Genomic DNA, 12,367 nt, shown 5'->3' with positions numbered 1-12,367 from the left:
AAGTGGTGTTGTTATTCAAAGCAATGTCCTCCTGGCCAAACTCTGAGGCCAGATACAACCTTGAGACAACCTGTCAGTAGCCCAGGAAGCCGCATTACACCCAGCCAGCCTGTGTGACACAGGGCGATTGTATTGCACTACCTGGCCCGTATCACAGCTAACAAGACCCTGCTACTCCAGCTGCCAGAGCCGGGGATCCAACCAGGCTCCTGGATAGCTCCCACGGAGCCAGCCCTCAGCCCTGACGCGTTGCTCTTCTCTTCGTAAAGTGGGCAGCCTGTCATCTACACCTGATGGGGTCCCTGTGAGGATCAGAGGTCATGCGCGCAGAGCCATGGCCCCAGCGCCTGCATATCGGAGGGGCCGGTTTCTACCATCGCCTTCACCATTGTTCCAGTGGTGATAATCATACGTCTCACCATCACTATCACTGCTCTTGCCCTGACAGAGTTCTGTGGTCGATTATACCTGCAGATCTCCAGAGAGAAGTCATTTCCAAAGACGTCCGATCATCTGGGTGCCGGCACTACATCTAACCTAAATTCCTGCCTTCTATGATGTAAGCCCATGGTGTTTCTAGCTGATTTCACTGAAAGGAAGGTGTTTGCCCGGATTTGTAAGGGGCCTCCTCAGCACTGATAATTTACATTTACATGAGGCTTTACAGCTTATGACATTCAAGCCCAGGTCTACAGTAGGCTGTTTAAAATGACTCCAGGGTTGTACATTTTTAAGGGCAGTCATATAGGATTTTTCCTAACAAGTCACTAGAAAGGATGCCAGTGTATGATTTGCCTAATTGTGTCCATAGTAATTGGTCATTAATTTTTGTTTAAAAAATACAACAAGCCGGGCGTGGTGGCACACGCTTGTCATCCCCACGCTTGGGAGGCGGAGACAGGAGGATCGCGCAGGTTCGAAGCCAGCCTCCCTGGCTTAAGAGACCCTGTTTCCAAAAATGAAAACAGGCCGGGCGTGGTGGCGCACGCTTGTAATCCCCACGCTTGGGAGGCGGAGACAGGAGGATCACGCAGGTTCGAAGCCAGCTGTGAGCGCTGGCTTAGGAGACCCTGTTTCCAAACTTAAAAAAAATGTAAAAATAGGTCTGGGAGTGTATCCCGGAGGTAGAAGGGCTTCCAGGAACCCCAGTACCACCAAAATAAAATAAAATAAAATAAAATAAAAAATACAACAAACTCTATACCTTACTTATTGATCTGTTATGGACTAGATTTGTCTCTCTAAAATTCATATGTTAAAACCCCACCTGCCAGTGTGAACAGGACTAATGTCCCTTTAAAAGAGATCCCAGAAGCCAGGTGTAGCGGCGCACACCTGTAATCCCAGTACTTGGGAGGTTGAGACAAAGATTGTAGGTTCAAGGCCGTCCTTTGCAGCTTAGCAAGACCCTGTTTCAAAGCAGAAATTAAGAAAAGGCTGAGGGTGTAGCTCAGAAGCAGAATGTACTGGGTTCAATTCCCAGTGCCACACTCACAACAAAGGGGTGACCCCAAAGAACACTCGTCCTTCCTCCGCCACGCATGGGTGGAGTAGGAAGTCCACAGCCGGTGACCCAGAAAAGCCCTCACCAGAGCCCAACCATGCTGGCACCTGAGCCGGACTTCCAGTCTGCAGAACTGTGAGAAGTACGTACATTTTGCAGGCCCCCGGGCTGTAGGACGCCGTCCCTGCGGCCCGGGCATGGCTGTTCTTGGTTTCTATCATTCCTTTTCCCTTACCAGGCCCCCCCATATAGCAGGGACATCTCTAAGCGGCCGGGAAGCATGAGAGGGAGCCAAGCAGCTTGCTGGTTACCTGCATGGCACAGGTAGCATCCCAGAGGTTCAGTTAGCCATCGCTCGAGGTCAGCAGAATCCACAGTGGTGGCAGGGATGGTGCAGGGAAAGGGACTGAAGCTCTGCCCTGGACAGTGGGGAGCCCAGCTTCCTGCCTAGGGGTCCCCAGGGGCTGCTGGGGCACCGCAGCCTGAGCCCACAGGGCCGCGTACGTGTCAGGCTCCCCTGGGGCTCCAGTTCCTCCTCGAGGTCATTCACTGAGCATATGCTCGTGGTGCCGAGGACTCGGGAGACGTCTCTATACAGAGATCAGTGCCGACCGTGACTCTTACTGTAACAGGAAGACGAGCGACTGTGTGGGCCAAAGAGGGGAAGCACGGAGCCACGTGTGACGAACGGGACCACCCGCTGGAGACAGACCCAGGGCCACGGGGCCCAGGCTGTCATTGCGATGGCAATGCCAGGGCCACTCCATGGAAGAGAGGCATGGAACTCGAGCCCTGCGGACAGCAGAGAAGACACATGCCAGGCAGCAGGGTGGAGGTGGAGTGCCTGGAGGGGTTGGTTTAACCAGCTTTTCCATCACCATGACCACAATATTTGACAAGCAAAACTTAGAGGGGAGGATTATTGCCTCACGGTTTAGAGATTTCAGAGGTCCGTCCAAGGTTGGCCAGCTCTAAGGCTGAATGACTCAGTGGCAGGGCTTCAGGACACAAAGGAGGAGGAAGAGCCATGCTCAGCTCAAAGATGGTAGGAGCGGGGGACCACCAGGGACAAGTGGCTCAAGGCCATGGCCCCAGTGATCCATCTCCTCCAGCTGTGTCCTGCCTCCACATCTGGCTACACATGCCTAACACATGAGCCTTGAGGGAGATTTTAAATACAAACCATGACAGGGGATGGGGCTAGGAGGCTGGCATGGCCGCTGTGTGGCCAGCCAGTATCAGACTGGGAAGAGCTGAGGCCGGGCAGACAGAGAGCCACGGGTGGGTCTGAGCAGGAGGCTTCTTGTTAAAGAGCCGCTCTGGCCGCCATGGGGCCAAACTGAAAGCAGGGCCCAGGTCTGCAGTGAGAGAAAGCAGGCAGAGGAGGTAGGGTAGCAACGCTCCATCATATCTTAGAACAACCCTGAAGGGCGCCAACAGGCTTGTTGGTGAGCTGATATATGAGGAAGAGAGGAATCAATAAAGAATACAAGACTTCAGACCAGAGCAAGAGAAAGGAGGGTTGCCCTCAAACGAGAACGGGAAGAAAGCTGGTGGAGCGGCTATGCGGAGAGCAGGACACCTCTCTCCATGTCCCAGGTGAGGCGGCGCGGGCGGGGGTCACAGGAGACGAGTTCAGGCGCATCCACGGCAGGGCCAGGGCCTAGGGCGCCGCGGCCTAACGCAGGGCGCAGGAGGCCAGAGATGGAAGGAGCTGCCGCTGCCAATGGCCCAGTGCTCCCGTCACAGAGGGGATGAGCAGCTGTGCGTGCTGGCCCGGCTCTGCACTGCCCAGAGGCGGCCACTGTCCCTCTGAAAGCTCAGAGGCAGCTCAGCATGGCGTTCCATGAGTCTGTGAGTGGATGCTGTAGCCCCTCCAGACTCGGGCCTGGTGCCAGGTGACCTGGGTAAAATGGAGCCTAGGGCTGAGTGCCTGCTGGCGAGGGAAGGGGATGATGGGAGTCAGGTGGCTGGCACTGTGGGCCTCCCAACCCGCCCTCAGCTCCCATGGTTGTAGCACTCCACTGGGTCTGGGGTGGAACTTGCTGATTCTCATCCAGGTCACCAGTGAATAGTTACTGGCAATGTGGCTACCCAAACTGGCAAGCTCAAACCATCCTTGAGCATTGCCCCTTACCTACCTATCCATCCTTCTTTCCTTCCTTCCTTCCTTCCCACCTTCCTTTTTATTTTTCTAGCCACCTTTTTATTTTCTAGTCAAGCCCTTCTTTTTTTTTTTTTTTTATCTTGAAGGTCTCACTAAGTTTCTGAATTTAGCAATTTAAGTTTCTAAATTTAGCAATTTAGCAATTGCTAAATTGCTGAGGCTGGCCTCGAACCTACGATCTTCCTGTCTCTTGGGATCCTCCTGTCTCAGCCGGCCAAGTACTGGGGTTACAGGCGTGTGCCACCGTGCCTGGCCTTGCCCCTTATTTCTAAGTCTTTCTGGACTGCTGCCCTGGCTGTCTCCTGCTGCTCACATAGGTACAGACCTGCCACATCCTTTGACTTTGTTTTTTGGGGGGGCAAGGAACAGGGACTGAATATCTCCCCAGCGAGCCCCCGGGGTGCCTCAAGCCCATCCTCCAAGATGCTGCCTCCAGGAGGCTCCACGAGGCTCAGGAATAGGGGCCGGAGTCAAGAGCCTTTTACAGTACCTGGCACAGAGGTGGGCTGGAGCAGTGGTGGCTACTAATGTAATGCTCTTGTTGGAAGTGTATTTCGTTGCTTTCTTCTCATTTGCCCACATGGATGCTGCTACTTACTAACTGAAACACTCTCCTTAAAAATCGCTGAAGCTGATTAGCTAGAAGGATCATAATAGGAATTTTAAGCAATCCTTTGAATTAATTCCTGCGAAGTCTACGCAGAACCCTTCAAGCTGAGCCTTTCCTGGCAGGAGCCCACCAGTTCCCATAAGCCCATGCAAATCAGCCCTCTGCGCTTCTCATATTTCGCTGCCAGATTCTTTTCTTTCACTTTCTCGAGAAGCAAACCCCACCAGAGCATGGCAGGGACTCTGGAGGGGCCAGAGTGGCTTCGCTCCCACCCCGCCCTGCCTGTGCCGCCCGGTGCCAGGCCGCAGAGGGAGCCATGCCAGGCAGCAACCGACGCCTGGCTTTAAAAGTTTAAATACCCAAAACTGGCCCCATCCGTATTGGAAGTATTCTCCGAAGAGATGTGCCAAAGAGAGTTTTTTGGCCCAAGTTGTTGAAAGATGTCTAGCGATGGATCTGCTTTGTCCCGGAATAAACCAGGCCTGGCAACTTGCTTCCGCTCCTCTCAAGTGTGTTGATGGAAAGAAACAACCTAACCTGCGCGGGAGAGAGGACCTCTGCAGGCGTGGAGAACCGCCGCCTACCTTCCTGAAGTCCCGCGCGCTGATCTTCCTATTGGGGTCCCTGCTGACGACAAGGAACCGCTGCCGGAACACTGAGTCCTGCTGCCGGAGATAGGTTCGGAGCTTCTCAACGACCTCTTCTTTGGTCATGTTCTTGGTCGTGGGCTTCGTTCTGAAATCAAAGCAGCCGTTTAGATCTGGCATTAACTGCCACTCGCAGGCTGCCGCCTAGAGCTTCACTCCCCACTTACCCACGACAGCCAAGTACCAGCCTGGCTTCACCATAGGGAAGCAGCTGCTTGGACAGGTGGGGTGACTTAGGGGCTCCCCATGTCCCCCTGGCTCACAGGCAGCAGGGCCAGAACTGGGGGCCAGCGGCACGGTACTCACATACAGGCTCCTGTCTGCTAAAATTCGGTGGCAGTTGGGTGGGGCTTAAAGGGAGAGATCCTGACCTCATGCTAAGGCTTAACTGTGCTTTGAGCAGAAAAAAAAAAAAATGGTGTAGGTCCAGGGAGTAGGGTGCCACCCGTAATCCCAGTACTTGGGAGGCTGAGACAGGAGGTTCACAGGTTCAGTTTGAGGTCAACCTCAGGAACTTAGTGAGACCCTATTTACAAAAACAAAACTAAAACTGGTGTGAGAACGGGCACATGTGATTGAAAAGGATTTTTTTTTTTTTTTTGTACTAAGGATCGAACCCAAGAACATTCTGCTGTCGAACTCCACCCTCAGCCCTCTTTTTAAATTTTGAAACAGGGTCTTGTTAAATTGCCGAGGGTCTTGCTAAGTTGCTGAGGCTGGCTTCGAACCTGTAACCCTCCTGTCTCAGTCTCCCAAGTACTGGGATTATAGGCATATGCCAGCACACCTAGGCAGAAGAATGTTTTTATAAACTGGAAAAATTTAAAGCCAGGGCCCATTATAAAATGTCAAATTAAAGAAACAGATCATGTTGCCGTAACTAGATTGGGGAAGTCACCAATGCCCTTGAAAAAGAAGGGAGGCCACAATTATCCCAAGCTGACTTGTGAAACCACCGCGATTTGTAAAACTAAATCTCCTGTGACCACCGCAAGTGCGTGTGCGTGTCTGGGGGGTGATGGTTCCTCAGCCCACTGGACGGCCCTTGGGTCCCTTTTTGGGAAGAACAGCACGGACGTGAGCGAGTCATGGGGATGGGCTTCCATTCTCCGCCTGCTCCTCCTGACGGTCAAGAGCTCCCCGGTTACCGATACTCTTGTCCTCGGTTTCAGGAAACAGACATATCACAGGATATTTAACCTTCCTCTTAAAATACCATCGTGCTGCTCATTGTAAGGCGGCTCCTACTGAGAAGCCGGGTATTCAGATGTTGCTAGCATGTCACTAAGGCGGCCCCCTGCTCCGCACTTCAGAGCTCTCTAAAAGGGAGATGGCCAACCAAAGTCAGCTGAGTGCTCCCTTTCCTGGGATGTACGATAAGCGATGAACAAGCAAGTTAAAATAATATATTTTCATTAGACTGAACCTGCATTTTTTAGAATTAAGGAGAACTAGAATGTTCGCCAGTCCAGTTTTTTATAGGTTTGCTAAGTGTATTTTATTGTTACAATTCAATTTGGCAATCTTCTTAATAATTCTATCATTCATATCAGGAAATGTGAGCTGGCTTAATGGTGTGCTTTGCAAGAAATATGAGAAGGTGCTGAAGAGTCCAGGTGTCTGGAAGGAAGTATCATGGACAGAGAAGGCACAGCAAAGCAGCGGGCGTCCTGGACTCGTGACCCTGGATGGCCACCCAGTGCCGGGGAAGCAGGTGCCCACACCTCTCAGACCACAGGCTTCCAATCCTAAAATAAAGTCATTCCTAAGCTCTCTGCTTGCTCTGAGTTTTAAAATTCATGGACTCCAAGAACTGCACGCACAGCATGCCACCTTTCTTATTTAAACGATAAACTATTAGAACACTCATTTAGCCAACAAAGATTTACTGAAGACCTTTCCCATAAAGCACCGCAGCTTGCTTTTATTTTACCGCTCAGGAAGATTGGGCTGCTGCTGCTGCTGCTGCTGCTGCTGCTGCTGCTGCTGCAAATGTTCACTCGGCTGCTCCTTTGGAATGAACATCTCAGAGACAGAGGGCAGGCCCTTAATTCCAATGCATGCCAAGAATTTCTTGTAAAGGATTCTTCCTGAAGGCGTATCCTGAAACTTACTGCAGAGTCTGAATTTGAAAAAATAATGAGAGCACACCCGTTAGAATGGCTGAAATCAAAAGGACTGACCCTCCAGGCATCCGGAAGGAGACATGTCACTACAGCCGCCATCTGACGCTCCCGGGCGTGGCCACATGCAGCCACTTGGGAAGACAGTTCAGCAACTGAACACCCAGCTATCAGGGGAACTGGCCATTCTGCTTCTAGGCATTTACCCAAGAGAAATGAAAATGTATGTCTACAAGAAGAGTGGTACGATGCACACAGCTTTATCTGAAATGGCCCCAAACTGGAAACAAAGCATATGTCTATCAATAGATAAATAGAATCACAAACTGGTAAAGCCATGCCAAGATAGTGGAATACTACTCAGGGGTGAAGAGGACTGATCCGTTGATACACATAAAACCGTGAGTGGCTCTCAGTGCCGTTTTTTTTTTTTTTTTCATTAATAGAGCCAGACAAGGACAGAGAACACACAAGTGTCCCCATTTATATGAAGTCCTAGAAATTGCAAAGTAATCTACAGTGACAGAGAGAGGATCTGTATTTGTTTGTGGGTGGGAGAAGGGAGCTTTGCACTGTAGAAAAAGGCACCAGAAAGCTTTGGGAGGGATAAAAGTGTTTGATATCTTGACGGATGTCTTGTGGTGGCTTCACGGATGTGGACACACAGTGACTTTCATAATGTTACAACATTACATATGTGTAGCCTGTTTCATATACAGTATACCACGGTAAAGACACATCAAGCATAAAAGTAACATTTTAATTAGAAATATCAGTATGAAGTTATACTGAAACTTTAGCATATGTAAATATTTTACAAAAATATAGAAAACCACCAATGACCTTTTTGGGGTGCAAAGTATCCAACCCCGGTAGGCCAACACTCTGCCATGGCGTGACCGCACACCGCCTCCCAGCCAGGGATTTACTTATTTTTCAACACTTTGCAAAATATTTTTCTAATCATGAAGTTGTACACTCTCTCTATTCTATCTTGAAAAGCTTAAGGATAAAACAGCATTTTGCACTGTTTGTGGTTTTGGAGACATCAAAAGCAGCTGAACCTAGCTGGAGCCAGGCGACTCCCCACCCGCAACAGCTTCTGCCAACATTAACCTGGAAGGCGTGATGTGCGATGCGTGGCACCCAAAGGCTTCCGTGCGCCACTGCATTGGTCCTCGCCAAACTCTACAAAGGGATGTTCACGAGAGGAAACCGAGGCTCGCGGAGGTTAAGTAGCTTGCCCACGCACTCAGCTGTTCAGGACCGAGCCAAGATTTGAACCTGGGCAGTGTGGTTGCAGAGCCTGTGCTGTAAGCCCTCTCTGGACTTTCTCTCTCTCTCTCTCTCTCTCTCTCTCTCTCTCTCTCTCTCTCTCTCTCTCTCTCTCTCTCTCTCTCTCTCCTCTCTTCTCTCTTCTCTCTCTCCTCTCTCTCTCCCTCCCTCCCTCCCTCTCTCCCTCTCTCCTCTCTCTCTCTCTCTCTCTCTCTCTCCTCTCTTCTCTCTTCTCTCTTCTCTCTTCTCTCTCTCCTCTCTCTCTCCCTCCCTCCCTCCCTCCCTCCCTCCCTCCCTCCCTCTCTCCCTCTCTCCCTCTCTCTCTCTCTCTCTCTCTCTCTCTCTTCTCTCTTCTCTCTTCTCTCTTCTCTCTCTCCTCTCTCTCTCCCTCCCTCCCTCCCTCCCTCCCTCCCTCCCTCCCTCCCTCCCCCCCCTCCTCTCTCTCTCTCTCTCTCTCTCTCTTTTGGCAGTACTGGGGATGGAACCCAGGGCATTCTACCTCTGAGCGACACCCCTAGCCCTACTTTTTATTCTTTCTTTTGAAACAGGGTCTCACTGAGACGCAAAGGGCCTCACTGAGTAGCTGAGGCTGGCTGCAGACCACGATCCTCCGGTCTCAGCCTCCCGAATGCTGGGGTTACAAGCCTGTGCCACCGCGCCCGGCTTGCTCTGCTTTCTTACCCTATTTCTGCCACGTAACTCGCGCCTCCTTCTGGCATTGGCTCGCCCACCAAAAACTAGGTTTTCGATTAAAGTGGTATGAAAGCACAGTCTCAGCTACTGTTTATGGCAAGGCTGAATGCAGCCAGATCCCTGAAGATAAAAGGCACAGGGAGGGGTGCTGGCTGCCCTCCTCACCACCAAGCTCAGGGACGAGCCGGGAAGCGGAGCGCTCAACCCGGAGCACGCCACGCAAATCTGCCGTGGTCCAGCTCACACTTCTTGGCCCAGAAATGCCAGTCGAGAGCTCTGCTGTGACTTAACCCGGCTGGCCTGCCCCTGAAAAACTGAGTTGACCGCCTATAGCCCAACGGCTTCATGATCAAGACATCATGTTTACAACCACAGTGACTCGCAGAAGGCGACTGAACTGAAGCCATGACCAGGGAAGAGCCGAGACATCGCTGAACACTAGAGGAAGATGTCTGCTCAGCAGCGACAACGCAAAGAACCGAGCATCCCGGAGAGCGGAGACGAGCCCGGGCCGCCAAGCGCCAGCGACTGGGGTGGGAACGCCACCGCTGCAGCCCTCGGGTCTGCCCATGGGAGGGGCGACGGGGGCCTCCCGATGGGGCGGTGCTAAGGGCTGAGTCCTATCACATGTGTTGAACCCATAACTGGTGTCTGGTGTAGGGAGGGCTCAGTAAATGACAGCCTTCGTCAATGACCTATTAGTACTGCAAAAATGCACCCAAAGCTTAGAATGACCAAAGAGATTTGAGGAAAAAGAGGAACTGGATTAATTTTACAGCCCAAACCACTTACTTTATTAAATGTTCATTTGTCAAAAATGGGCAGAATGTGCGCATAATCTTCTTGAAGTTATTTCGGCCGATGAGCCCGGTGTCCCCGAGGTCGTACGACTGCAGCATGTCGTAAAAAGCTTGCAGGTTCCTGGAGATTGCATCGTGAACCATTTCCTCCACCTGCCACGAGAAGAGACGCATTCACTGGGCTGTCATTTGCGGGTCGGCGTGCTGGCCACTGGACCGGACAGAGAGGCGGTGCGGGGAGGGCAGCGTCACTTACGGAGTCCCAGGCCAGGTGCAGAGGAGCCTTGGTGTCTGTACATGGGGATGCGTTTCTCGTCTAAGTGGACAAGAGGAAGCCTGTGAGTAACCTCGGCAGGAGCTCCGGAGGCAGACGGACATGGACTGGCATCCAGCTCTGCCCCAGCTACCCGGTAGCCTCGAGCCCTGCGGCAGGTGAGCCAGCCCCCCAACAGCCATCCGAAAATGGGACGACGCTTAATTGGCACTTATTTTAAAGACGTACAATGAACACGAAAATCCATTACTTGGAAATTAAATAAAAGAATGTACTGAGACCTGTTTCAAACAGAATAAATAAAATTTAAAATTCCCTAATGTACATGATGTGCATTCACCCACATATCAGAGTCAATCAATAAGCCAAACATGAGAAGGGGGAGGGGAGGAAAGGGGGAGGGAACTGGGAAAGGCTACATGAGTGATGTATGCATGTGTGTCTCCACCATCTTACTCTGTTAAGATGTATGACTATAATGCACCAATTAAAAAATAAAAATAAAAAAGGGCTGAGGATGGGGCTCAGAGATAGAATGCCTCTGGGTCCAGTCCCCAAGAAAACACACACACACACACACACACACACACACACACACACACACACACACACGAGGGAGGAAGGGAGGGAGAGAGAGACAGGGGGGGAGAGAGAGAGAGAGAGAGAGAGAGAGAGAGAGAGAGAGAGAGAGAGAGCGCTAGCGAGAGAGAGAGGGAGAGAAAGGGAGAGGGAGAGGGAGAGGGAGAGAGAGAGAGGGAGAGAGAGAGAGAGAGAGAGAGAGAGAGAGAGAGAGAGAGAGAGAGAGAGAGAGATTGATGAGAGGGTGTTCTGGTGGGTAGGAGCAGGGTTGGGAGGAAATTTACTTCTTCACCTGTCCCTTATCACATCCTACATTTTGTATTTTATACATACACGCCTCTTTAAAAAGAACTATAGTAATGAATAAAATAAAATGTATATTCTCTTATATGCTAACATCTCAATAATTCTACTTCTGAAATTTTGTGCCAAAGCAAGATTCATGCAAAAAAGCAGGTACCAAGATGTCTTTTAGAGAAAATTTTAGAGACAGAAAACCAAACATGAACATGTAGATTCTAACAGCGAGTGCTCGGTATCTTTTAATATTATATAGCAGATTTTATTGGTATTAAATGTTAATGTATTAATAACAACCTAGACTAAAATGTCATTAATTATATGATTCCGTTTTAAAATAAAAATAAGTATAACATATAAAAGTACATATCCAAACTCGTTAAAATGTACATGTCAGCTGGGCATGGGGGTGCTTACCTGCAATCCCAGTACCTGAAGGGCTGACACAGGAGGATAACAGGTTTGAAGACAGCCTCAGCAACGTAACAAGACCTTCAACAACTTAACCCTGTCTCAAAATGAAAAGTAAAAGGCCAGGGATGTAGCTGGAGGGCAGAATGCCCGTGGGTTAAATTGCCAGCATCAGAAAAAATGTATATATTAAATATATGCAGTTTAAAAAGACAATAATACCTCAATATATTGGGTTTTTTGTGATACTGGGGTTCCTGGAAGCCCTTCTACCTCCGGGCTACACTCCCAGACCTATTTTTTACATTTTTATTTGGAAACAGGGTCTCCTAAGCCAGTGCGCGCGGCTGGCTTCGAACCTGTGCGATCCTCCTGTCTCTGCCTCCCAAGCGCAGGGATTACAAGCGTGTGCCACCATGCCCGGCAATATATTGTTTTTTAAAGGAAAATAATTGGAAGATACCAGCAAGATATAAAAGTGGATGCCAATTATTTGATGTTAGGATTAATTTTTAAAATGTATTCATCTTTTTTTTTTTTTTTTGGTGGTACTGGGGATGGAACCCAGGGGCCCTCTACCTCTGGGCTACACTCCCAGACCTATTTTATATTTTATTTGGAAACAGGGTCTCTTAAGCCCGCTGAGGCTGGCTTCGAACCTGCGCTATCCCCAGTCTCCGCCTCCCAAGCACGGGGATTACAAGCGTGCGCCACCACGCCCGGCTTGCATTCACCCTTTAAACCATCAATCCCTACCCAGGTCAGGTGGGCCACCATCCAGGAAGGCATCCTCTGCCTCTGTGGAGACAGGACTACTGCGTGTCACAGAAGCAACTCCAGCCCTGATGCCCATGGGAGGCCAGGGCTTGGCCTGGGAGGTCAGGGAGGGTCCCGAGCAGGTGCTGAGCACGCTGAGCTCTGCAAATGGCATCACAGGACAGGAGGGAGGAAGGAGTCCCAGGAGGCTGGGCCTGCACTGTGGAG

The 12,367-nt window shown here is 50.6% G+C and overlaps 1 protein-coding gene across 1 annotated transcript in view; it reads right to left on the bottom strand.

Annotated features, from left to right (window-relative positions):
• The window catches only part of EFCAB6 (EF-hand calcium binding domain 6), a gene marked incomplete at its 3' end in the record, with an annotated part of 234,913 nt that overhangs the window by 106,357 nt on the left and 116,189 nt on the right, over positions 1 to 12,367 (bottom strand). The window contains exons 13-16 of the mRNA XM_080704765.1: positions 10,076 to 10,135; positions 9,812 to 9,972; positions 6,862 to 7,050; positions 4,866 to 5,016 (exon numbers count right to left, since the gene is read on the bottom strand). Of these exons, the coding sequence (XP_080560891.1) occupies positions 4,866 to 5,016; positions 6,862 to 7,050; positions 9,812 to 9,972; positions 10,076 to 10,135 (561 nt within the window). The remainder of the gene's footprint in view (positions 1 to 4,865; positions 5,017 to 6,861; positions 7,051 to 9,811; positions 9,973 to 10,075; positions 10,136 to 12,367) is intronic.

Source organism: Muscardinus avellanarius (genome assembly GCF_963383645.1).
Source record: "Muscardinus avellanarius genome assembly, chromosome: 11".
Classification (NCBI taxonomy): Eukaryota; Metazoa; Chordata; class Mammalia; order Rodentia; family Gliridae; genus Muscardinus; species Muscardinus avellanarius.
Note: the sequence above shows the minus strand (reverse complement) of the source record. Positions and strands in the feature narration are given on the sequence as shown.